This window comes from Nymphaea colorata, chromosome 9, assembly GCF_008831285.2.
Source record: "Nymphaea colorata isolate Beijing-Zhang1983 chromosome 9, ASM883128v2, whole genome shotgun sequence".
NCBI classification, from domain to species: domain Eukaryota; kingdom Viridiplantae; phylum Streptophyta; class Magnoliopsida; order Nymphaeales; family Nymphaeaceae; genus Nymphaea; species Nymphaea colorata.
Window position 1 is genome coordinate 21,214,832 of NC_045146.1, and position 24,947 is coordinate 21,239,778.

General features: G+C 37.5%; 1 protein-coding gene across 3 annotated transcripts; it reads left to right on the top strand.

The window, feature by feature from the left end:
• Window positions 1-1,582: 1,582 nt before the first annotated feature.
• On the top strand, window positions 1,583-23,947 carry LOC116260460 (protein LATE ELONGATED HYPOCOTYL-like). 3 transcript variants are annotated; one of them, XM_031638819.2, is made up of 8 exons: window positions 1,583-1,893; window positions 1,985-2,025; window positions 2,113-2,307; window positions 2,429-2,540; window positions 2,705-2,766; window positions 14,283-14,483; window positions 21,640-23,001; window positions 23,425-23,947. In XM_031638819.2, exons 3-8 carry the CDS (start codon window positions 2,269-2,271, stop codon window positions 23,806-23,808), a joined length of 2,160 nt encoding a protein of 719 aa, XP_031494679.1. In that variant the 5' UTR covers window positions 1,583-1,893; window positions 1,985-2,025; window positions 2,113-2,268; the 3' UTR covers window positions 23,809-23,947. The 3 variants fall into 3 exon arrangements, with proteins under 3 accessions (XP_031494679.1, XP_031494680.1, XP_031494681.1); XM_031638820.2 differs by lacking the exon at window positions 1,985-2,025; XM_031638821.2 differs by lacking the exons at window positions 1,583-1,893; window positions 1,985-2,025; window positions 2,113-2,307; window positions 2,429-2,540; window positions 2,705-2,766 and adding an exon at window positions 12,308-12,457.
• Window positions 23,948-24,947: the final 1,000 nt, after the last annotated feature.

Here is a 24,947-nt window from a genome sequence, read left to right on the forward strand (position 1 = left end):
AGTTTTGTTCATGGGAAAAACCACTGTGGTTGTCCCCACTGGTCCTAAATGGGCCAACATTGTGCTCAATCAAGTGGTTAGGCTCCACACAGCTTGGACTACACAACCAGACCCAGATTAGAACCATCTTGCAGGCAGCACGGTTCCAAAAGCACAATATGAGCTTGGGCAGTTGAACAAGAAGACCTATTATGTTGTCGCTGATATGTGTTTCTATATATGTGGTAAACACGTGAATGAGATCAAATGTATTTAGGAAAGAACTAAGATGATCTTTTATATTGCAGATCCATCGATCAAAGTCAGGATACCCAAAAGCTGAACTCTCTCAGGAGCAATCAATGGTGGTAAGAACCTTTCAGTGCACCTTTCAATCCAGATTGTTTAGCTCCGAATGTAATTAACTTGCCGTCCCTTGGGTCTTCTTACAGGATCTTGAATTCGAGTCCCTTTATAGAGGATGAGAATGCTACAGTAGCCATCCAAACATTGGTTGTGAAGTATTGCACATCATATGTGGGGTTCATTTTCTGGCTTCACTTCTAAAGCAATTAGTACCAAACATTTTTTACCAGATGTGCTGGTTCAGCCTTGGACTGCAGACACACTGAAGGATTCAACGTTGAACGGAAATGGGGGACTTGTTAAAATTGAACAGCTTCAAACCATATCTGGCCCATCTACAGTTCAAGGATTACAAATTATTTTGTCGCTAAAATTGTTCTAGTTAAACATTTATGTCTGGCAAAAGCTCAATGGGCAAAAGAAGTATACTAACAGTCTTCTTGCCGGGCTTCATTTTAGACGAACGAGTTGTAGAAGAAGAGTTTCCGTTCCTAAACTAGAAGTTACCTTTTGTAATAAACTTTCGCACCCAGAATTGCAATTTAAAACTGATGGGCTAAACACCTTCCAAGTTAGTCGTTGGAGTTGGACCGACCACAGTTTTGTAGTACTACGACCCATGGTCTCCGTGGTTTAGCCAAAAAAAAAATAATAACTAAGAGGGGAGGGGAGTCTTGGCCAGTCGACAAATTTTTAACAATTTAAAGTTCAGAGATTGTCAATTTTCTCCTTCCGCGGTCCACGTACTTCGACGCGGAGCAGACTCAAAACGGCGACCCGATCCAAGCAAGTTGGGTCGATCGACGCGGGCCACGTTACGTGGTGGGCGAGATGAGAGTTTGTGGCTGGATAATCTCGGGTCGGTGGTTAATCCAATAAGCGGGTGAGGTGAGGTGAGGAGGTCCAGTGGAGCCCGCAGGGCACGACTCCGACACGTGGAGGGTGGGGAAGGGTGGGGCCCAGCTTTCTCCGCCCCCACTCTCTTGTGGCGGAGACTGGGAGGCCGCAAAAGTGCATCCCTCATGCTGAGCTGGCGCTATTTTTGGCCACGAATTACGGCCACTCGTAACGTGCCATCTGGCGCGACGGCCGCCCCGAATTTAGAATTGCGGAAAAGCGGCTCTAAATATTTTTCTGGGGCTTAACAGCCGGGGGGTAAAATGGGAACCGAAAAGATAGTGGCTGAGAGTCGCCGCGCGTCCCTGAACCAGGAATAATAGGTAGAAAAACTCTCTGGAAACTCTTCTTTCTCAGCTTGTTTCTCTAACAGTGTCACTGGTTCTTGAGTTCTTTTCCGCACCTTTTCTGCTTCTTTCTGTTTCCCCCCGTCCTTTTTCTTTTATATATTTTTTTTCCGGTTCATGATTTTTTCCTTCTGGCCTCTCCGCTCGATCGGGGAGACCGAGCTCCGGTGATTGGAGAACGAGGGAGACGCGAGGGTTTTCAAAGTAGCCTTCTTCCTCGTCGCCGTCCGCTTGGAGAGGAGAGGGAAAACCAGATGATTTATTTCGGAGATTGATCCCGATATGCGGAGTGTCTTCTTCGCGGGTATGGCTTCCGCTCCGGGGGGGCTTCCCGAGTCCCGCTGGTTGTTAGATTGCCTTTTTTCTTTCTTTCGGACTGATTTGGTCTCTTTTAGGTCTTGTGTTTCGTCTGCCGTTGGCTTTCACGGTCGTTTTGGTGAGAAAAATTTCCGTTGTTTGGATAAGGAAGAGGTTCCTCCGTAGGGTCGGCTGAGTTGTGGCTTTGGTTTTGATGGTTTTGCAGGGGAAATTAGGAAGCTGAGGTCCGGTTTTGAGGTTCGGGTGGGTCCAGAGGGATGTATGAAGGATGGAAGGTGGAGATCGGGATGTTTCTACGTCACAAATGATCTGATTAGGCGATCTCCTGGCAAACAGGAGGTCCCGCGTCGAGGAGCTGCCCATGGATACGAATTCTTCTGGCGAAGATGTCATCATACGAGTTAGTTCTGATTCTTTTTCTTTCTCTTTTTCTTTCCGAGTTAGTTTTCCTTTTCTTTTCTCCCGGATTGTATTGCTCCAAAAAGACCGTAAGGAGTGTGAGTTGCGGGAATGTTTCGTAGACGAGGAAGCCATACACCATTACGAAGCAGCGGGAGCGCTGGACCGCAGAAGAGCATAACCGGTTTCTCGAAGCACTGAAGCTGTACGGACGGGCGTGGCAGCGTATCGAAGGTGAGATTGATCGCTTGTTCTTTTGCTTTGGTTTATTGATCTCTTAGTTTTGACTTCAATTGTGAAAGTATGCGATGTTGATGAGTGCATCTGTAGGCGATCACGGACGGCTATGTTCTACTTTATTAGACGCATGCTTATTTCTTGAGTTTCATGGTGTGCAGAGCATATCGGAACAAAAACGGCAGTTCAAATAAGAAGCCATGCCCAGAAGTTCTTCTCAAAGGTCCATCGGTACCATCTAGCTTGCTACTTATATCCGATTAAAGTGAAAGTCGTACAAGTCTATATTTCATCGCATATCAAGATCAAATCAATTTTCAATTAAATATTTAACTAATTCAGTATTTTATTCTACTTTCATTTTCTGGTTTAAGGCAATCTGAAAGCCTTATTTGATTGAAAATGTTTCAGGTTTGCCTGAGCAAATGCTTTGCAAAACAACATAGTTTCCTTTTCTTGAAGAAAGTGGAGGCACGCCATAGGAAGATTAGTAAGATACTATCACGTGATAGATGCGCAATTGATAGTTTCAGAAGGAGAACTGCGTATAGTTTAGAAATTAAACTAGCGCAAAGAAACAAAAATATTTCGTTAACTGGAGGCCGAGATGATGAAGATGTTGAAAGGATTGTTGATTGCAAATATATACATTAGATAGAAAATCATGCAAGATAGTCGAGCAGTATGACTTGTTTTTCATATAGTATTTGAAGTCCAAGACTGGCAACTGTAATCAAAATTTGCTGAAAGTAAAATTGTTTGGTAAAACTCCTAAGCTATCCGGAAAGAATGAAAATAGCTATATTTGTATGCCAGAAAAGGAAACAGAGCATAGTTCCATCACTAGAGTAAAATTGTAGATGCTCGTATTGCAAGTGCCTTAAACACTATTGCAACCAGAAAGGTTGTCATCCTTTCTACATTATTTGGAATGAAAAAGGGTACCTGCATGTTCTGTTGCTATAGAAAATTGCTCCATAAAACGATTTGGGCCTTGACGAGTTTCTCTATATGAGGTCTGATTTTAAGAATTAATTATCAGATCCTTTCTTGAGAAGCTAGTTACTTTTTAGAGGCCATATAGATTGACCTTTTGGTACTTTTCTGCATGTTCATGCATTATTTCTTACATGTGTTTCTATTACTCGTGCTAATCAGAGGTGGTGTTTGTCATAATTAGAAGAGGTTCTTCGTGAAATGAGGACCAGAGCCTCTTCATGAATAAAGGCTCCGTCATAGCTCTCCGTTTGGTCAGATAGACTTCCATTATTCCCTTTCTTAGGGTGGCATAATTCACGGTGTTAGAAAGGGAAGTAAGATCATATTCACATGAATAATTGCAAGACCTGAAGAGGATTCACTTTTTTGTGCTAACTGCATTTTACACCTAGCAAAATAGCTCTAACTCAAAGCATATGTTGTATCAATAATTGAATGTGTAAATTGGCATAACAAATGGTCCATCAGCCTACAAGTACTTCAGTAGGACAGTTTGAAGCTAGTATTACACATATTAGTATGATACATTAGTTACAAGGTGTACTGTACTTTATCCAGTCTGGCTATTGTAGATCTCCATGTTCTACAAACTGCACAGTATAGGATGGATACGTTAGTTACAAGTTGTACTGTACTTCTCGTACATGAAAATTTTGACTTCAAAGTGAGCTTGGGCCAACTTAAGGACTGCCCATGTTTTCCATATATTCTTGATGTACTCTGTCCAATTGTGAATCTTGATGATTTCTCAAGAGATCATTTATCTCTCTCTCTTTCTCTAGAGAGAGAAAATAATGAATCATGCCTCCTGGTTTCAAGCACTATCAATGCTGTATTTCTATAAGTCCAAACCTTCAGAGGATGAAAAATGTTAGAATTTATGACTCAAAAAAATGTGTAAATCATATGTACATTGTAGATTTTATAAGGTTAAAAAAATTAAGTCTTAATTCTTACCTTTCTTGGCCAATGAAATCCTATCCAAATGTCGAATTTTCAAGTTCTTTTTTTGTGTTTACAAATATTTTTCACGTATCCATATTGTTAGATTTATGGAAAACAATTTAAAGACACACATAGGAGGCATATTTGGGAATGCTATATCTTGCATTATAATCTGTATAGATTTTTTTCCTTTTCTAGCATGAGAGTTGTTGAAAAATATCTTTTTATGATAATTCAGAGTATGTATGTTGTTTTGGGCCCAGCTGCTACTGGTTCCAAAAGCATTTTACCACATCGTCCAGGGCAGCTTAATTAAATTTCAGAAATTGTCTTCTAAACATTTTTTTTTTAGACTGGGTCCATACTCAATTTTTTACTAAGGATTCTGCTTTAATGGTCACTTGGAGATAATTTTGTGGTCAATTGGGCATTTAGGGGGACATAAACATCATGATTTTAAAGCAAGGTCATCACAAAATGGCACAAAAGAAATATATTATGATAGCCTGGAATTATTTGTATTGAGCAATTATCAATAGAATACATTGTACTTTCATGTAACAGTTGCAATGTTTTTAGTTGTTACCTTTTGTTTCTTTCCAATAGGCTAATGTTTCTTTTCCAGTTGCTCCAAAAATATTCTATTTACTTCTTTTTCTACATCTTATTATATCATTTTTTATGCAAATATATTATTCATCTATGGTTGCTATTTATATATTTTTATTTACCAAGTTCTTAAAATTTATCGATAAAACCTATACTGCCATGGAAATTATTACCCTTTTATGCTCCACCAGTATTTTGTCACTTTGGTATAACTTCATTGATAACATGGTCCACTTTTCTTTTCTTGAAGCATCACTATGAAAGGTGATTTTGTGACCTTTAAAACTTTTTTATGGAAAATTACAGGAAGAGCACTTACAAAGGAACCACCTGTGGATAGAATGCACCTTTCCACTCAGTCTTCTAGGACTCAGCACCACCCTTTTTTGTGTTGCATTACTTCATGCCAAAGTCTTGAAACTCTAGTTACTTTGTGCTCTTTGCGGATGACTTTCTTATGTTTACATGTATCTTTTGATAAACATAAAAGGAAAAATATCATATGCACTTGAACGCAGTACATTCTAGCTGACTATTTCGGCTGCAAGTCTTTTATCTGCTTGAGAACATTGGGAATAAAATATTCATGTTTTTTTGGCGCACATATTTAATAAGGACATGAAAAGCAATTGTTATATCCCCTGGCTTCCAAACATGAAGATAATATTCATGGAGTTGGTTTTTGTAAACACCGTGGTCAATAGTGAAGCCATTAAGTAAAGTGCATCACATCCAAATGTACTAGAAACACTTTCTCACAAAAGGACAAGTAGGTGAGGGTTCCATGAATCCATGTCACAAAACAGCAAAAGCATCCGAGTCGACATGACTCGGGTGCAGGTGTAGGTGAGCCTCAGGCACAGCACTAGGTGCAGTCAACACGAATCCAGTGTGGTCAAACCGCGTTGAGGTCATTTTTATCCTTTTTCAATTTATTTTTGGCAATGATGCTTCTGTTTTTCTGTTTTTTCTGTTTTCCTGCATTTGTATACTGTTTTTAGTATTGAATGATATTTGGTTTATATAATATTATATGTTATAATTATATATTTTCAATCAAAGTAGGAGCTGAACAAAGTATCAACAATTGTGTTAATAGCTTTATTTATGCATGATCCATACTATTAGTTGAATGCTATATTATATTATATATTATATATTATATATATGATTTCAACTCAAAAGTAGAGCTGAACAAAGTATCAACAATGAGAAATAGGAGGAATCCAGACGGCCGTACTTTTTGTTCCATTTTTAAATCTACGTCTACAAAATCCCACGCGATGAATGACGGAAAATTGTTTGTAATATTGTCCATACTTTCCTCAATTCCGATATTCTATGGTAGCGATGGAGTCAGAAGTGTGTAGATGACAGGCATAATAGGCTCAATCGAGTGGAGGAGGGTCCATGTGGCAGCTGCCACACAAACCACATATACTTTTGCCTTGTTCTGTGGGCTATATGTTAGATACCAACAGAACCATTCGATTGATTTTACATATTCAAAGCCCAAGAATGAATGAAATTTCCATACCTATTTAAAAAAAAATTAAGACAAGTATGTGCAAGAATCTTTGTTTTTTTGGTCTTTTGGGCACATAAATCCATCTTTCATGGGTATATCTAGGAAGCATAAACTTTGGGGGCATTGTAAGCCTCAAAGCTGAGATCCAAACTCCAAAGTGACATAAGACATTTAAGAATCTCAAATCCAATAGACATCATATGTGTACTTATAGAAATAGTCCATGAACATTCTAATATCAAGACTTTTTTTGTTTCCCTTTATTAATGATATTAAAAGAAGAAAACTTGTCCTGCACTCTAGCTGTCTATTTATAGAGCTCCTTGGAAAAAATATAGGAGTGGAGCTTAGCACCTAGCCCTATAAGTTGTCTGTTTGTGGGGCACCACACCACTAGTAGTCACATAATATAGTACTGGAACCTGTAATTTAATTTCAGAATGTAGAATATCTAGGAAAGAAGATTTCTTACGTTGTAAGCTGTCTGATATGGGAAACTGAGGAGAGTCCTTGTCAATGGATATGAAGAAGCACTTTCTTGATTGGTGATCCTAAAATTGAAGATCATGAAGAGCAAGAAAGGAGATGAAGCAACCTTCAATGGTGTACCAGGGAAAAAAAATAAAAAAGATTTAAAACCAATACAGGAAACAAAAATGTTGCCCTTACAAATTACAAAGAATCTACGTGACACAGGAGCTGCAATCATTATCACAACCACTAGTCAAGATGATTGAACTGCTGTTCTGGAATCATTTCTATTTTATCTACTAGTATATAATCTTGGACACAGAAATTACTATACAGATTTGACAAACCAAAGCCTGGAATTCCCACCGTCGTGACAAAATTCTCTACTCCATGAACTTTAAGTGCACTGTGCATATGCTCCCTGTTGATATCCTTCAGGAATACATAATTAGGGAGGGACAGACACCCGTTAAGATACAGAAACCGAATTTCACAAAAGAACATATGTGTTTTACATTTTAACTATTTTGTTGGCTATTGAAACCTTTAAGAAGTTCAAGATTCATCAAACCAATAGATATAATAGGATGCCTCAAACCATCACCAGGAACAGGTGATGCTTTCACCTCTGGACAGGATTCAGGAACAAATATATGAGTTTCACTTGCATGGTTGGCAGCCTATCACATTCTCGCTACTTGAAGCATGGCCAATGGCCATAATCTCTATAGAGGCACTATGGCAGCTACCTCCCTGTCACTCCTTACGAAATCATTGCTTGAAACAACACCCAGAAGAGCCATTCATGACCAATAAGAACTATGAGTAGTATTTATGTGGTTGCAGCAATGTCTATGTCAAGCAGGTGCAGCAACAAACAAGTTACTTCCGTTTTTGTTTAATCATTGTTGAAATCATAGTTTGTTCATTGTTAGTCGTTAGTTTTATTGTTCATATATAATTATATATATAATTCTTTAACCGATAAAGCTAGCGATTAACAATTAACAAACTATCATTTTAACAATGATTCAATGAAAATGAAAGTAATTTGTTTGTTGCCGTACCCAAGCCGCACCTGAGTCACATCTGCAGCTCCCCTGAGTCATGTCGACTTTGGTATCGCAACCTTTTATAGGAGTTCACGCTACTTAGAGCAATGTTTTTTGCATCAAGGTATGTTTGTTGGATTGATAAAAAGACAACAGCTCAACTTGCATAAAAAACTGATAAAACAAAAACTAGAATCTGATTCGATCTAAAGTGTGATTTTTAGTTAATAAGCAAGAACCAACAAATATCAAGTTTAGGTTGAGCAACGAATATATGCCAGTATTTTTATGGAAGTGTTTTCCAATGGTTATATGTGTGTGTGTGTGTGCATGTGTTGTTAAAAGCATTAGGCAGAGCATAGGTGATGAGTAGAGCCTAGAGCATAGGCATGCTTGAACTGGACTAGGTGCTTTAAGCAGTGAAAAGGAAAATAAAGTACAAGCAAAATTCAACACTTAAGTTTTTTGTATACATATGGATTTGCTGGCTAGTTTTTGGCAAAAGATATCCAAATGAGAGGGCACATGTCCCAAAAAATGAGAAAAAGATAGCATGACCACTCGATGTAAGTAAAGAGAGTGGATTCATGGTATGTGGGGATCCATCTTCTCTCTCTCTCTCTTTCTACAGATATATATATATATATATCTAAGTCACATGGGTACTTCAATAAGGTCCACGTACCCATGTCGCCGTACCCATACCCAAAATGGGTACTTGACACTTGGGTACCTATAAATCCAAACTGCTTAATTTTATTTTGATTTAATTTTTTCCACCTTACTTTTTATTCTATTCTTTGGATGTGAAAATTCGATTGATGTTCATATTTGATTAGGGGGCTGCTTGTTTGTCCATATGTTTTAAAGTTTTTCATAGGTTTCTTAAACACAATGTTGTAAGAGCCGTTGATATAATTTTCTATGTTATTTATTTGTTTATGTTGATGTATATTCTTTATTTTGATACATATTTTCTAAGTATTTCTTATTGTTTATATATATATATACGGCCGTACCCCGCACCCAAGTTTTTTGAAAATGATCAGTACCCGCATCGGTACCCACACCGGCACCCGTACCCATACCGGTACCCGCACGGCACCCATACCCATACCTATGTGACATATATATATATATATATATATATATATATATATATATATATATATAAGAGAGAGAGAGAGAGAGAGAGAGAGAGAATGCGTGTGTGTGTGTGTGTGTATGTATGTATATATTATAGTTACAAATAACGTTTTGGAGTTTTAAACAGCGAGGTTTTTCTCGGGTATAATACAGCGAGCTTGAAAAAAAAGAAAAATACGGTAAGTTTTAAAAATTTTAAAAACTAAAAATGGAGGAAAAATAAAATAAGTGAGAAACTAATAACACAAACATCAAAAGATAAGTAGCTTTGCAACAAATAAAAAATAGAAATGAAAAAAAACTGTTTGGCGTTAAAAAAAATGAAAAAACGAAAAAAATGCATTAAGGGAAACCAATAAATTGCAGTACCAGTTATTAGAAGGAACAAGAAAAATGAAGCATTTTTCAATGAAAAGACAATAAATTAATGCTTATAAGTGTTATAAGGCATGCAAATTTCTACCATTTCTGAATGCTAACTATTAAATATTCATTTCTAGTTTTTGAAACTGAAATCCTGAAAAACAAAGCCTCAAATTACTAATCTAACTTTAAAAAGTGAAGAATAAATCCTCAATCTAATTGCAACTTTTATGTTGAAATTGTTTTCTGTAAAACTGACTTCAGTTATACTTTTAATGAAGAGGAAAAAAGTTGTTAAGAAGATTTTATATATACACACACAGAAAACAGAGTTTAAAATGTAAAAATGCACACAAATGTTTATATAATAGTATATGATTGTAATTGTAAGTTTGTAACTATAAGTGTTCACACACGCATACATGTGTGTACACACGCGCATACTTTTGATTCAAAATCACATGCAACAACGAAAGGTCAAACTGCTGCACAAAAACAAAAGAAGAAAAAAAGATGTCTCAAAAGAAGAACAAGGAGAAAAAGAACAAAAAGTTCATTTAAAAAAAAAGCCTAGGGAATCCTAGAAGTCCTAGGCAATATTTTAGGTGATTTAAGTGGTAAGTCGCATAGGAACAGCTAGCCTAGGTGACCAACTGAGTCTAAGCAAGCTTTTGACATTATATGTGTGTGAGAAGGCCAACTCTTTCATGTGGCTTGTTGCTCATGGCATACCTGCAAGAGGTGAGGGGGAAAGAGGAAGGGGCCAACCAGGTGCCCAAGCTGTAAAAGAGGGGAATCTTTCCTCTTTTCCATCCAGCTTGTTATGCCCAGAAAAGCTGGTCTGCATGGTAGAGCCATGCCATTGATGCTCTTTCTGGTGCTCATTGATAGATGATGAAAGACTGATTGACCTTGGTATCCTGCAGGAGGTAGCTTGCTTCCAAGCACTAGTGCAGGAACTGAACCATGACAGTACAGAGAATTTGGGAGGGGGGGGGGTGTTATATATAAATATATATACTCATAATATAGAGGTTTGTATCTCAATAGGTATGTGTGATGCATCTTATCCTTATAATTGTGATGATGGCTTGTGCCCACTTATTTTTTTCTTTCCACTTTTAAATGTGAAAAAACTTCATATGGGTTTACAATCTAATGTAAGTGAAAAAGGATATGTGACAACGATGCTACCCAGTGATACTTAACCATCCATTATATACTTACTGTTCAGCTCGACAATGCTTCTTTCATGAAATCCATTATCCTTTAGCTTGTGTGCGAGAAAGCATTCAGTTCAGGTACTGCCTGTAAAGGACAATAAATGACAGCAATAATGCTACCTGCATTCTTGGATCAGCTTAGATAGTGTTCACGATTGGTACTGCCCACAAAGGACAATAAGTGACACCAATAATGCAATCTGTCATTCTTGGATGATTGGATCACCTTAGATAGACTTCATGGTTTATAGTGCAGGATTTCTGTGTAGGCCAGATAAGAATCTTTATCCAACATGGTTCTTTAAATAATAATCCCTGCCAACATTCATAATGCTCTGATAACCTAATCATCCAGGCAGATGACAGAATTGGTCATCAAAGATTACCTGATGCAATGTCAAATTTCTTACATCATCTACCACATATTAAGTTAATTAACATACCTTCTCATTGGATTCTTGTCATTTGCGTTGTTCCTTGCTAAGGAGGAAGGGCCCAGTTTTATCAGGAAATATCTTCTATGTTGAGCAAAAGACTTGGATGGATATATATTTACAGTTTACAGATCAATGCTTGTTTCAAGCCCCAAGTATAGTGCTTATGGAATCACACACCAAAAAAATTGTATTCTAAGCAAAAGGTAGTAGATGAGCAGGAGTATGGCTTAGAAATTATTTGGAGGGGCCCCATATGAATCATTATTTCAGTAGCATGTAACAGTTATATTGTCAGGAGATGATCATTTGATTATAAGATCCTCAAACGTATGTTTCATGCAAAAGGACCAATGGCTATTGACATAATTTCTAGTCACTCGAGGAGATCTATCCAAGGACAACTTGGTAACACTGAATAATATGCACACAAAACCTCGTTTGAAATAGAATATCTGATTGTGAATGGGAAATGATTGAATATTGTGTTGTAATTGAAGCATGTTAATGTTTTCTGAAAGACCCAAGAAATAGTTACAGCCTTAGGGTGTATCCCATGGATCTTAATCTATGGAAAACAAGCCCCCCACCAACACATCCCTCCCCCCTCCCCCCAACCCCACCACCCTACACCCCCCTTCTCCCCTCCAACTCCGCTCCTTGAGAAAAACCTTCCAACTACAGATTCATGGATGTGGTGGCTAAAATGCATACTTTAGGGATATGAATAGATAAGAGGAATTCAAATCAAGTCTCAGGGTCCAGGCCCTGATTTATAGAAGATCCTTACATCTAATCACACCCTTGAAGTGCTATGATCTGCACCAGCTGATTTGGTCTGTCCTGTTAAACAACTATATCAGTTTGCGCATGCCCTGAAGGAAAGTTGTTGGCAAATATTGAGGGAACTTTGTTCTGTAAATCAAAAAGGAAGTACAAAGGAGAACTTTTTCTATGAGATTCTTAATCTAAATATATCTTTTTTATTTTAGTTATGGTGGCATATCAGGTTCGCATTGGGCAGGTGGTGCTTCTTTTAGAAGGTCAGGCACACTAATTTCTATATTTGGGCTCACGTCTAGCACCATACTCAAGCAAGAGATGATGAACTTTAGCATGATCAAATATTGAAGCTGAATATCAGGTGATGGCACTGATTACAATTGAAGTACGTGAGGCATTTCCTGGTTTCATTGAAATGGAATTTTAAAGGTTAAATGATATTTAAGCTTTCATTATAATAGAAGCATAATGGTCATATTGACTAATCGTATACACTGGTAGAATGAAGCATATTGTGTTAAAGCCACACTTTGCTTGGGAGCATGTTGAAGTGTGAACTGCAGTTATTACTTGTACTAAGGAAGACCAAGTATCTCAGTCATTTAAAACTATTATTATGAGATCCTGATATTCGTGCTCGAAAGTATGTGTTATTCATTACGTGTGCAGCTGCAGGTAAGACAAAAAAAGCACTAGTCAGCACCTTGGTTGCGGGCCTTCTGGAAGTCCAATACTTGTTTAGAAAGAATGAAATGATGAAACTAACCTTAAAAACAAAGAAGATTTTAAAATAACAATATAACAATATAATCAGAAAACATGAAATATACCTAGATATCTAAATTCTCTTTTTTATTTAAAAAAAAAAAAAAACCTAGGCACCCCCCCAGGCGGTTGAATAGGCACCTAGGCACCGGACTTGTTTGCAGGGAGCTTAGGTGCAGCTTTGACTACATGAAGTCAGGACTACAAAAGGAATAGAAATGGCGTTGATACTGTTGTTCTTTTGTGCAATTTTTTGCTGGATGAGGGCCCTTTTGGTACCTTAGAGTTGAGGCATGCAACACTAAATATAAGTGTTTGGGTTACTGATTTAATAGTCAATACTCTTGTTTTCTTCTTCTCTTGGATTCTTATGCTACAAAGCATGGATTTGAGTGGCTTTTGACGCTTTATTATGCTTCTTATTTTGTAAAACTTTTAAAACAGCAACAGATTTAGATTAATTGTTCTTATTAATAGTTTTCTATCTTTACTTGAACAACGAGCTTGGAAACATGCTCCTTGTTTTGATTGTTTTTCCTCCTATTTTAATGTTTTCATTGTTGCTTGTTGGTGCTACGTATGTTCCAAATGGGGTTGAGATCCACAAAAATAAAAAAATTCAGTCTCAGGTACGAAGTTTTTTTTTTTTTTTGATATGTAATTTTTATTACTTTTTTTCCAAATTTAGGAATCAAGAGATTTTACAGTCTTTCCTTTTAAAAATCCGTGGTAGTCATAATTGCTTTCAATATATAGGGAGCTGAATATAGATGGTCTCTTGACTTACCAAGTTTCATGTGGTTTATATAAACTACCAGAGGGAAAAAGATCACATGGACATCATTTAATATCTGAGTAGGTACGTAAGGTTTTAGGTATGTTCTGATACCAAAGGTATGGCACCACAGTTTCCCATCTCCAAAAAAGTCAGAAGTTGAAAACCAAAAGTAAATGTTTCATTGAATCTGGTTGAGATATGATCCAGGCCCAATCCGTGCCATACCCAGGACATTACATATCTAGCTGTGCCAACACAGTTACTGCACCCATGTACCCATGCTCATACTCTAACTTTCCATTATTTTTTTGTTGCATGACCATGGCAGTTGTTCCACTTAAACTCTTGATAACTATTGTTCAGCATCAGGATTCCGTTATCCCAATAATATGCATTACATACTGTGATTGCTGGTGTGAGTTTGTGGGCCTCAGGGTCATCCTCATTTGGTTTAAGAAAAGATCAGATGTATCTCTTATTAATCCTTAAAAGAGTATTACACTCCCTAAGCAACCCAATCATGGTCCTGATTTTTGGTACTTTTTGAAGCTCATTTTTATGTTAGATATGTTTATATTGGTATCATAAGTGAAATGTTTTGAGCTCTCATTTTATTTCTACTGAAATTATTATGTATGTTTAGTTGGAAAGAGAGGCCACAGTCAAGGGTTTACCAATAGGAGAAGCTCATGAAATAAAAATTCCTCCACCTCGCCCTAAGAGAAAACCAAGCAATCCATACCCTCGAAAGATGGGGGTTTCTGCACCAACTGCCAAGGATTGTCCAGTTTCTTCTGCGTGTGCCAGCAAACCTTCTCTGTTGAACATCAATTCTCCTACAAAGGTATCTATTCTTACTCTGAAATTTTCTTGTGCTGATAAACATTTGTACCTTTTCTTGCCATAATCTGTTCTTCAAATTCTTGGTCAGATGCTTCCCATGCTAATTTTTCCATTCAAGGTGACTAAGTCACTAAATCATTGAATTCTTTCTTTCAGTCTCTTAGAAACTTGCTGGTCAGCATGTGTATATAGTGTAGTTGGGTCAACATCTTACTAACTCTTAAAGGATGTAGAACACATCAGACAAGTTCTGGACCTGAAACTAATATCTGTGCATGGTTGAGTTAAATAATATTTGCAGCATACTTAGCATGATGCAGTGGACAAACAGTTGTCCGATAACAAGAGCCATGCTCAGGTTGATTAAATGTGTTAATGCAAGTCAATTTAGACTCTATTAAGATGGATTAAATACGCTCAACTCTAGAAGTAATATGAACTTCATTTAATGGGGATATATATTTAAATAAATTGGTTAATTCAAAATCTGAAAACAATAATTGTCTTGCATCACAATTAGCTTGTAATGATCAGTTGTTAGATTGAGAAGAACAGCCACCACAATCTAGCGCATTTGCAAGAAGTAATAAGAAGTAGAAAGAGAGAGAGAGGGGGGGAGAAAGAGAGAGAGAGGAGTCACTACTCCAACATGGAGGCTGCGACCTACAAGTATGCTCTTTGTGCAAAATAAACATGCGAAAATAACACCCTTAATTACAAGAATGATATTACATGTATGTCCACATATATGCACCCAATATACAAGATATGTAGATCTTGGCTGAATTCAAATCCAACAACCCTGATCCAATGTTTTAAAAACCTTCCTCAAGCTGTATATAGTCCTGAATGACAACTTGTATGTTAAATACCAAAAAGTGTGCATCAACCTTTTGCAAATAGATCAACCACTTGATTCTTAGTTCAAACATGCCCAGCACGTGACTGTGATGAATCAAATTAGAAAAAATATTTATAGCACTTTGATTATCAGAAGACAACAGCAAGCATGAGATCGATTCTCTTAGCTCGCTTAACAGGTTTCTAGTCCCATGTAGCTTCAACCACTCCAACAACCATAGATCAGTATTTTTCTTCAATGCTTAACTAGCAACAATATTTTATTTCCTAATGCTCAGTGGTACTACATTCCTCTAATGAAAATAGAATTAGCTTGAAATTGATCTTTCATTCAGATCTTCTGCTAAGTCTGCATTTCTACAAGTAATAATCTCATGTCTTCCTTTATTTGACCAACTTCTTTTACAAAGAATCCCTCTTCAAATTCCCTTTACTATCTCATAATCCTCTTTGTGGATTTATTTGTCTAGTTCTTTGCATGTGCATGAACTGAAACACTTGATTTACAACATAAACAATGTCTAGTCTGATGAACACGAGTTATTAAAGCTTATCAACTATGTTATAATTGTATCATCATACAGTTCTCCATCATGAGAATTTAACTTAGGATATAAACCACTAGAAATAGCCAAAGGTTTACAATTTCTTATCCCTACTCTCCCATCAAAGCAAGAGTATATTGTTCTGCATAAGAGTTAGAACGTCATCTTTTGTATCCACTTCAACACCGAAAAAGATTATCTCAACTCTTCAAGACCCTTCATCTTATTGCTTGAGTTGGCAATAGCAATCATGCCAAGTACATATAACAACTACAGTATATCCCTGAAGATAAATAGTGAATCATCAAGAGATCAACTGCAGATTCCATAATTTTGAATATTGAGAGGAAAATCTTGAATTAAGACATGGAGCTTCCTTTACCATAGAGGGCTTTCATTAATTCAAATGCATGCTTATTGTGATCCTTCTCATAACCAGGGGCTACTATATAAAATTTTTCTTTTAAGTTTCCATGTACGAAAATATTTTTGATGTCTTGGCTCAACTCTCACCAGGATCAACAAGCAAAGCGTGAACGATGTAAAATCCTTTTATTTAGTGACAAGGCTGAAAATCTCATCATTCTGTTGCCTATTCATTCTTGAGTGGAACCTCATACCGCAAGTCTAGTTTTTGCTGCTCAATGCTTCCATCAAGTTTATATGACTTTTTAAAGCTTAAATTTTTCTCTTGAGGTTGAAAACCGTTTTTGTCAGTTTGAGGTTCATGCAATGCTTCCACATCCTCATTCATTGCATTCACCTATTACAGGATGTATAGACTGATAGTAGGTGATGGGTTCATCTATTTTCAAACCTGAGATCTACATAATTGAAAATCCATAAAGAAGTTGTTATCACTCACCTTTGAATGTGACGTCAAATCATTTCTTATTGTCTTACTGAAGACTGATTGTTTGAACTTTGATTCATCATTAATAATGGAGGAGTTTCCTTTTCTCTTACCACATAGACATGATTTAAAAACTTTTTAGTATCTCCAATTGACAAATTTTTTCTTCATTTTAAGATGTATTTGGCACATCATTTGTCTCAGCTGATTAACAATCTTCATTCGCATGTGTAAAGAGTTCTGCATTACGCCATAGATGGTAAACCTCGATACTGCATTTTTTTCATGCTGAACTTGTGAAGATTTATGTTCAAAACTTTTCTCATCAGAAATAACATTTTTGATGTACTTGACCATACGACCATGACATCTAAACACTTTGTAATCATTTGCATATCCTACAAACTTCCACTTAGATGCTTTGTCTATACTTATTTCTCAAAGATTTGTCAACTTGTACATAGCAAATACATCCAAAAAATAATAAAAACGTTATACTCAAGATATTGCTTAAAATGAGTAAAATAAAACAACTTGCTTGTTAGAGTGGGTCATGGACAAGCGATTATAACATCTACACCTGAATGGAAGCTTCTATCCACATGCCAATAAGAATATTATTATCATAGAATATGTCCATAGCACTTTCAACAATGTGGCTGTGGAAACACGTTGAAGGAAGGAGATTTAAATTTATTAGAAAAGCCCTAATCATGTTTTAATAGAGATTATTGCAGAAACAAAAAATCACATAGCAGTCCACTAAAAAAAATAATAATAAGTAGAACCCCACAATGATTTAATATTCTATAGAACCCCCTAACGACTTTATTTCTTAACACTTTCACTCAAGTTGGAGCATATATATCAACTATGCTTAGCTTGTTACAACACCTAGAGAAATAAAAAATGGGAATAGGTTTAGTGGACACATCAACAACTTGATCTTTTGAAGCAACATAAACTGTAGATGTCATCTCAGCTTAAACCAAGATTACAGCCCAAACTTTTGTTTCATATCTAAGATTATAAAGAATCTTAGGAGATTTATAAAGAAGGTTGTTAAGTGATTGGTTGTCCTGGTTCTTAACCTTTTTTAGATTAGAATGGAAACTGCTATGGAGCATGTTCAGATCGGCCAGCAAGATCGTTATAATGGTATCAAAGCTGGTTCAACATTTGGACCTTGGGTCTCACAAGATTGGAAACTGCTATGGAGAAGGTTGAGATCCACCAGCCAGATCGTTATAATGGTATCAAAGCTGGTTCAACATTTGGACCTTGAGTCTCACACGTGTGGATGCATGTGCTTAAAGGGCGGTGGATGTGAGAGTTTAGTCCAGTATCGAAAATTCAAAGGAACCTTCAACGACATATAAATAGGTTGGTTAAGAGATCGAATGTCCTGACTCCTAGCACTTTTGGAGGAGAAATCGAAATTGCTAAGAGGTGGATTGGGATCCTCCATACTATGAATCGGAGCATGGTATGCGAGTGCACCAAGTCATGACAAGTGGTATTAGAGGCAGTTTAACACTCTAACCTCGGTCCCACACATGTGGAAGCATGTGCCTTAAAACGGATGCATTGGAACACCCCAAAAGTTTAATCTCATATCTAAGTCGTAAAGAATCTTAGGGTACTTATAAAGGGTTGTTAAGTAATTGATTGTCTTGGTTCCCAGCCTTTTTTGGGCTCGAACTGAAACTACTAGAAGGGTGAGTTGAGATCCACCAACTAGGTTTTTATAGTGGTATCAGAGTTAGTGCAACAGTTAGACCTCGGGTCCCACATGTGTAGACATATGTGCCTTGGAAGTTGGACTGAAGTTTAGTCTTGTATTGGAAATTGAAATGAATCTTCAATGACATATAAATGGGTTAGTTTAGAGAGAGAATGTCTTGGTTCTTGGCCCTTTTGGGAAAGGAACCAAAGCTACTAGAGGGTGCGTTGGGATTTGCCAGACCAGGAACCTGAGCCTGGTGTGGGAGTGGGCTGGGTTGTGACACCTGAGATAAGGATTATTGATTCGCTTGATGTGAAAAACATTTTTCTTTATGGTGATTTGATTGAGATTGTTTATATGCAGCAACCAACTATATTTGAATGACAAAGGGAGAGTGAGAAGGTATTGTAGATTATGAAAAATAATATATGGGCTTGAGCAAAGTCCTAAGGCATGGTTTCAAAACTGTATGAACTAAGAAGTGTTGACCATGTTTGGGTTTCATTGGTCTGCATCGGATCATTCATTATTTATAAAAAAAAGAATTCAAAAGGTATAGTGGTAAATTGGTAATAGTGGTGTATGTTGATGATATTATCTTGACTGGCAATTGTGAGGAAGAACTTACTCAAACCAAGGAGTACCTTCAGAAGCATTTTATTACCAAGGACCTTGATCCTCTTAGGCACTTCTTAGGGATAGAAATGGTAAGGAGTAATGAAGGTATTCTGCTTTCTCAGAGGAAATACATTCTTGATTTGTTTTAAGAGACAAGGATGTTTGGTGCTAAACCTACTGCTAGTATTCTCATGAAGCTCTGACTTCATCTATATGACGAGGACTTTGAATAGGTAGATAGCAAATCATATCCCTTACTGATTGACAAACTCTTATATGTTGCAGTGACATGTCTTCATATCTCTCTTGTTGTGGAAATGCTAAGCCAATTTATGGAAAAACCAAAAAAGCTACCCTAATGGTAAGCTCTGTCACACGGATACGTGGGTTTAGCCCACGTACCCACTCCGATATGCCGACACGTGGATCTGGATACGGGACACGGGTGGGACACGCCAAAAAATAAACTATTAATTTAATTTTTTTTTCATTTTATCATTTTTTTTATGATCCAATTATTTCCATGAACAATCCTTTCAAATACTCAGCACTTTTGTGATAAAACAAACTATTAATTTAATGTTTTTTTTCATTTTATCATTTTTGAGAATATAAAATTTGCCGTATCTGCATATGCAAAAATTTCAAAATTGCTGTGTCCTTACCCATATCGCCGTACCCATATCGCCGTACCCATATCGTACCCGCACCCATGTGACATAGTCCTCAAGGAATCTTCAAACAATTCAGGAGCTCTTCAAATATCTCTACAGCTTTTAATCAAAATGGTATTTTGATAATTCGGCTAAAGAAGTCTTAATAGTCAACAGTTAGCAGCTTCAGTTCTGTATGTTCTCCAAGAAGGGCAGCAACAAGATATTTACAGTTGCTTTGAGGAAAAGCAACCAGTACTGCACAAGGAAATTCACCAGTTGGTGAGGAACATTGAACTGATCAGTCAAACTAAATTTTTTTAGGGCACCCACAACTTAGGAAACTGTATATCAACTGATTTCTCAAAGAGTGAAGCTCCAATACCATGAAAGGAAATGAGAAATATAGGTCAAAACTCTATTCTTGATAACAGTCACAAGGCCTAAACCACACAAGAAATAAAATATAGATAGAAATCTATATTTCACATACAAGAGAAATCTCTCACAGGTGGAAAACAGTGCTCTAAGGCACCAACATATTGTCTAAAGCATAAGAAGAATAGCTTCAAAAGAATAGAATGGGATAAATGTTCCCTTAAACAAAGAAAGAGCTGTTGGGGACTTAGAAATGCTAGCTGTTGGAAATTCCAACTGCTCTTTCAGAAAAGCACCAGAAAAATCAGAAAGAAATATAGAAAAATTACAAAAAAAAATACACAAAATATGAGAAGTTGTGTAGTTAGGATTTTGAGTAATTTCTAACACTTATTTCATCCAAGTTGTGTAGTTAGGATTTTGAGTAGTTTTGGTTGAAACAATTTTTTTGTCATGCCGTTCTTCATGCATAATAAATTGTAGCAGCTCTAGAAGTGATCCACTCAAATGCCCATACAAATCATGACTCCTTATGAAAGGAACGATTTCTCTCTTTTTGTGCTTTCTGAATGAAGGGAGCTGGGTTTGATGGAAAATTGCAATTGTTCTTGAATGGTTATTGATGCTGAGGGTCACTTATTAAGGTCAGACAAATCCTGAAAATTGTTTACCCTTACCAAGTTGGAGTATTTGAACTTTTCAAACACAAGGCGATTCAAAATGGTTGAAAACAACATAGGAGGAAGAGAAATCCATGAGGCAACTTAAACAAAGAATATTGGAGTCAAAGACGAAAGTTTTTCGAACTTCGATATGCAATGTTAATGATGACCAGCGGCTACAATACTTCTGTTTGAGGGGACAGTTTTCTTTTTCCTTTCCCTTTTGTTGTTTAAATCAGCACCCTTGAGAAAGTCAGTTTAGATCTTGTGATCAGAGTCTCTAATGCTAAATCTACATACAAGTTAAATGCAAACGGAATCCCATACAATATTAAGAACCACTGAGAACAAAGGGAAAATGATTCTTGATCAGAACATGAGTATGGTCAGGCTGCTACTAATGGTTGAAGATATATGAAGTTTGATACCAGAATTTCTATGAACTACCTAACTCAGACCATTACAACTTGGCCTTCTACCTGGCCAGCTCAGAGCTGGTCTTACCTATAAAGGTGGACAATGTATGGCTAATCTTCTCAACTGAGGTTCATTATTTGATTTTTTTTTTCTTTTCCTGATGTGAATATCAACAACATAAATTACCATGGAAGAAAGGATGAGTAACCATTACTTGCAATCCATATTATCCTAAATAATTGTCTGATATCCTTTTATCACAATAAAACTATTGCGGGTAATACATAACGCCCTCAATATGGAGCAGCCTCCTAAGTCAGCTATGCCCTATTATTTATGTTAAATTAAACTGGAGTATCTGCATATTTTCTCTTGATCTTTTGTCTTTTTTCTGTCAAGGGTTAAGATCTTTACTGTTACATTCTCATTTGATTTTTGATTCAGGGATATCCTGAGAGTGAATCATCTCCTCCTAGAAAAGAATATCTCAAAGATAGTAGGTCTCCTGAAGTCCTTGCTCTCTTCCATGAAGCTCCATGTGCTTCGCTTACTTCTGAGAGCAACATTGACAAACACACTAGAGGAACTTCTGGACTCACAAGTCCAGGTGCTTTTAGGGAATTTATACCACCAAAAGGTGAATCGATGAACCAAATGTCTCAGAAACTAGTCCAGTGCGGGAATGCCATTAACTTGGAGATTGGAAATGTTATGGAAGTTGATTCAGAAAGCCTTATCATTCATTCTGCTGGAAAGTTGGGCACAGAAACTGAAGTAGATGAACCAGAAAAGGATGGGGGGCTTGATATGTTACAAAAAGTGGATTTTCCCTCCTCGCAGAGTTATCCCAGGCATGTGCCAGTGCATGTTGTTGACATAAACAGTGCAAAACTATTGGAAATTCAATCCCCTAATGTAACAAGTCATGGTAATGTACCTGCAGAAAAGGAATATCACACAAACTCGACACCTGCACTTTACCCTACATACCCTATCTTGCATCCTCCCTTCAATCCATTTCAGACCAACCCAGAAGCATTTAAATCTGCTGCAGCCTATGTCAGTTCTACTTTATCAAACTTCATCATGTCGAGCCTTCTGCAAAATCCTGTTGCACATGCTGCTGCAAATGTCGCCGCTTCATGTTGGCCATGTATGGTGGACAAGGAAGCCTGTCCAGAAGAAACTCATGAAACAGCTGCCAGTGGAATATCTTATGCAGAACCTTGGCCAAATTTGGCTGCAGTGGCTGCTGCAACTGTAACTGCTGCTTCCGCATGGTGGGCTTCTCAGGGTCTAATACCATTTTGCCATCCCAATGTAAGCTTTCCATTTGTTATGACCCCTGCCACAACTGCTATTCCTGCAATGGCTGGGTCTCCTTGTCCCATTTCTGATCACAAAGAAGAACAGAAAGAACAGGACCTTCTTGAACCTGAATTGTCACAAATGATTGAAACTGCATGCCCTGCACCAGAATCACCACCTTTATCTTCTGATTCAGATGCAAGCGCTTATGGCGGTTCCACAGATTCAAAACCGAAAACGGCATCTCACGAACCAAGGAAGCTCCTCCCTTCTGACTTCCACGAAGTGAGTAAGACAGAAGCCAGGAAGCTACAAGATAATTCTTCTTGTGGATCCAACACAACTTCAAGCAGTGAGGTGGAAATGGACATCGTGCATGAAGATACTAAGGCAGCACCTAAGGCACTGGATTTCATCAATCCTTCTGGAGATCTTACAAACAGACGATTTAGGAATATGGGAAACACCAATGAATCTTGGAAGGAGGTTTCTGAAGAGGTTGTAACTAGTAATTATTATGCTTTTGTCATCGATGCGTCCGATCCCCTGATATTAGCAACTCGCTGACAGCCTTTCACCATGGTGCTCTCTAAAATGCTCAGTCTCTGGCTGCAATTTCAATAATGAAAGCTAGACCTTTTCTCCCTTTTATAAATGGGACGGGACCATCCAGTCCTGATCTGGACTGAGATCAGGCTCAAATATGAGCTGGATGGTCTCTTGTTCCATCGCGGCAGGAGGTTGTATTGGCAATGCTAGCAGCATGTAGCATTTTGACTGTCTTGGAGTTCAAACCAGGTGGACTAAAACGGTTGGACTCCTTATGGACTCAACCTGCCATGATAATGGTTCAGTTAATTGGTAGGATCTTGACAATTGATTTTCATGCATATTTTTATTATCTCCTTTTATTTATCCCAGGGACGTCTAGCGTTTCAAGCATTATTTTCTAGGGAAGTGTTGCCCCAGAGCTTCTCTCCCAGGGACGATCTTCAAGACAAGGGACAAAACAACAGCAACAATGAAACAACAGCACAGGACTGTGAGAAGCAGATGGAGAGTTGGAGCAATTCTGTGATTGAGGGAGACAAAGCCATCATGATTGGAGGCAAGTCAAAGAATCGTCGAACGGGTTTCAAGCCTTACAAGAGGTGCTCAGTGGAGGCCAAGGAGGGTATGGTGGTGGTCGATGGCATCAGAGGCAGTGAGAAAGGGTTGAAAAGGATTCGCGTTGGAGGGGAAGCTAACGATATGGTCATTATGTCCATTTCAGGCCCTGCAGGGGAGATGCATTGCTCATCCTAGTTACCGCTATGGTGAGAGAAAGCATTTTTTACATTGTTTCTTTGCGTAGCTCGTGCATGGACTCTGTAATTTTGTACAATAGACTCCTGAGGACATATTATTTATACGAACCATCAACTCTACTATGCGTTTTCATTAATCCACGAAGTCGCGTTTGTGTGCATGCCTGTGCTTGTGCTGCCTGTGTGTGTGCACGAAGATAGAGACAGAGAGAGAGAGAACTATTTCACCTGATTGGACGGACAGGGCTGGACTCATCATCTGCAAGATATTGGGCACCGTAGTAGCGGTAAGTTGAATAGTGCATGCTTTTTCTGTGTGGACGAGTGCTGTGAGTTGGCTGATCAAACATGGATGGATGTTGTTGATAATGAATGTTGTTTGTTTACGGCTGAATTTCATGTTCTTGTGATGTATTTTCTGATGGCATTATCATAATTTCCAGTCTATGGTGGCTTTTGCTTATTTAATAGCATTCATACTTCTGCCATCATGACACCTATTAAATTCACAAAAGCTTTCAAAGTTGATGTTCAGCTTCTTTGATTGCATCACCTACTTTCTTAAAATAGAAATTTTTATTGTCTTTGTTGTTGTTTGGGAAACAAGAATTGCTTTTTTTTTTAAGTTGGCATGCTTTAACAAAAAAAAAAAAAAAACTGGTCAACTGTTCTTTTGATCCCTTCGTTTGGCTTGTTTCACTCAACCGTGCTCTACAAAAAAGCGCTCGATTTACAAAAGGAAAATTAAAAGTAACTCAAAAAAATAATTTTGCTACAACTATAAAAAGTTCTCCAATAAATGCCTAGAAAAAAGCCAGAATAGATGAACGGAAGGATGACGCATTCTCATTACGGCTAGAGAAAGATTATGATGGGCTCCGAAGTTGTCCAGAAAAAATGCAGTAGGAAAAAGAAATGGCGAAGTTGACACACAACCAATGGACACCCAAAAGGTTTCATCCTATATAATAAATGAATTTGTGAAGATCACTTAGTTGACAAAGCATCCCTAATAGTTTTGACAATCACCGAATTGACAGAACAGACCAAGTTCTTAAGTTTCGAAAATCGGTCTGTGCCTTGGCAAGCAGCGAGGATCCGGGTTTTACACCAATGAACCTTGGTGAACCAAAGAAA

Excerpts from the sequence above, each read along its gene's own strand:
- LOC116260460 (XM_031638819.2), top strand. The coding sequence starts at position 2,269 with ATGGATACGAATTCTTCTGGCGAAGATGTCATCATACGA. Across the intron at positions 2,541-2,704 it reads GGCGTGGCAGCGTATCGAAG|AGCATATCGGAACAAAAACG; the intron begins GTGAGATTGATC and ends CATGGTGTGCAG. Across the intron at positions 23,002-23,424 it reads GGAAGGAGGTTTCTGAAGAG|GGACGTCTAGCGTTTCAAGC; the intron begins GTTGTAACTAGT and ends TATTTATCCCAG.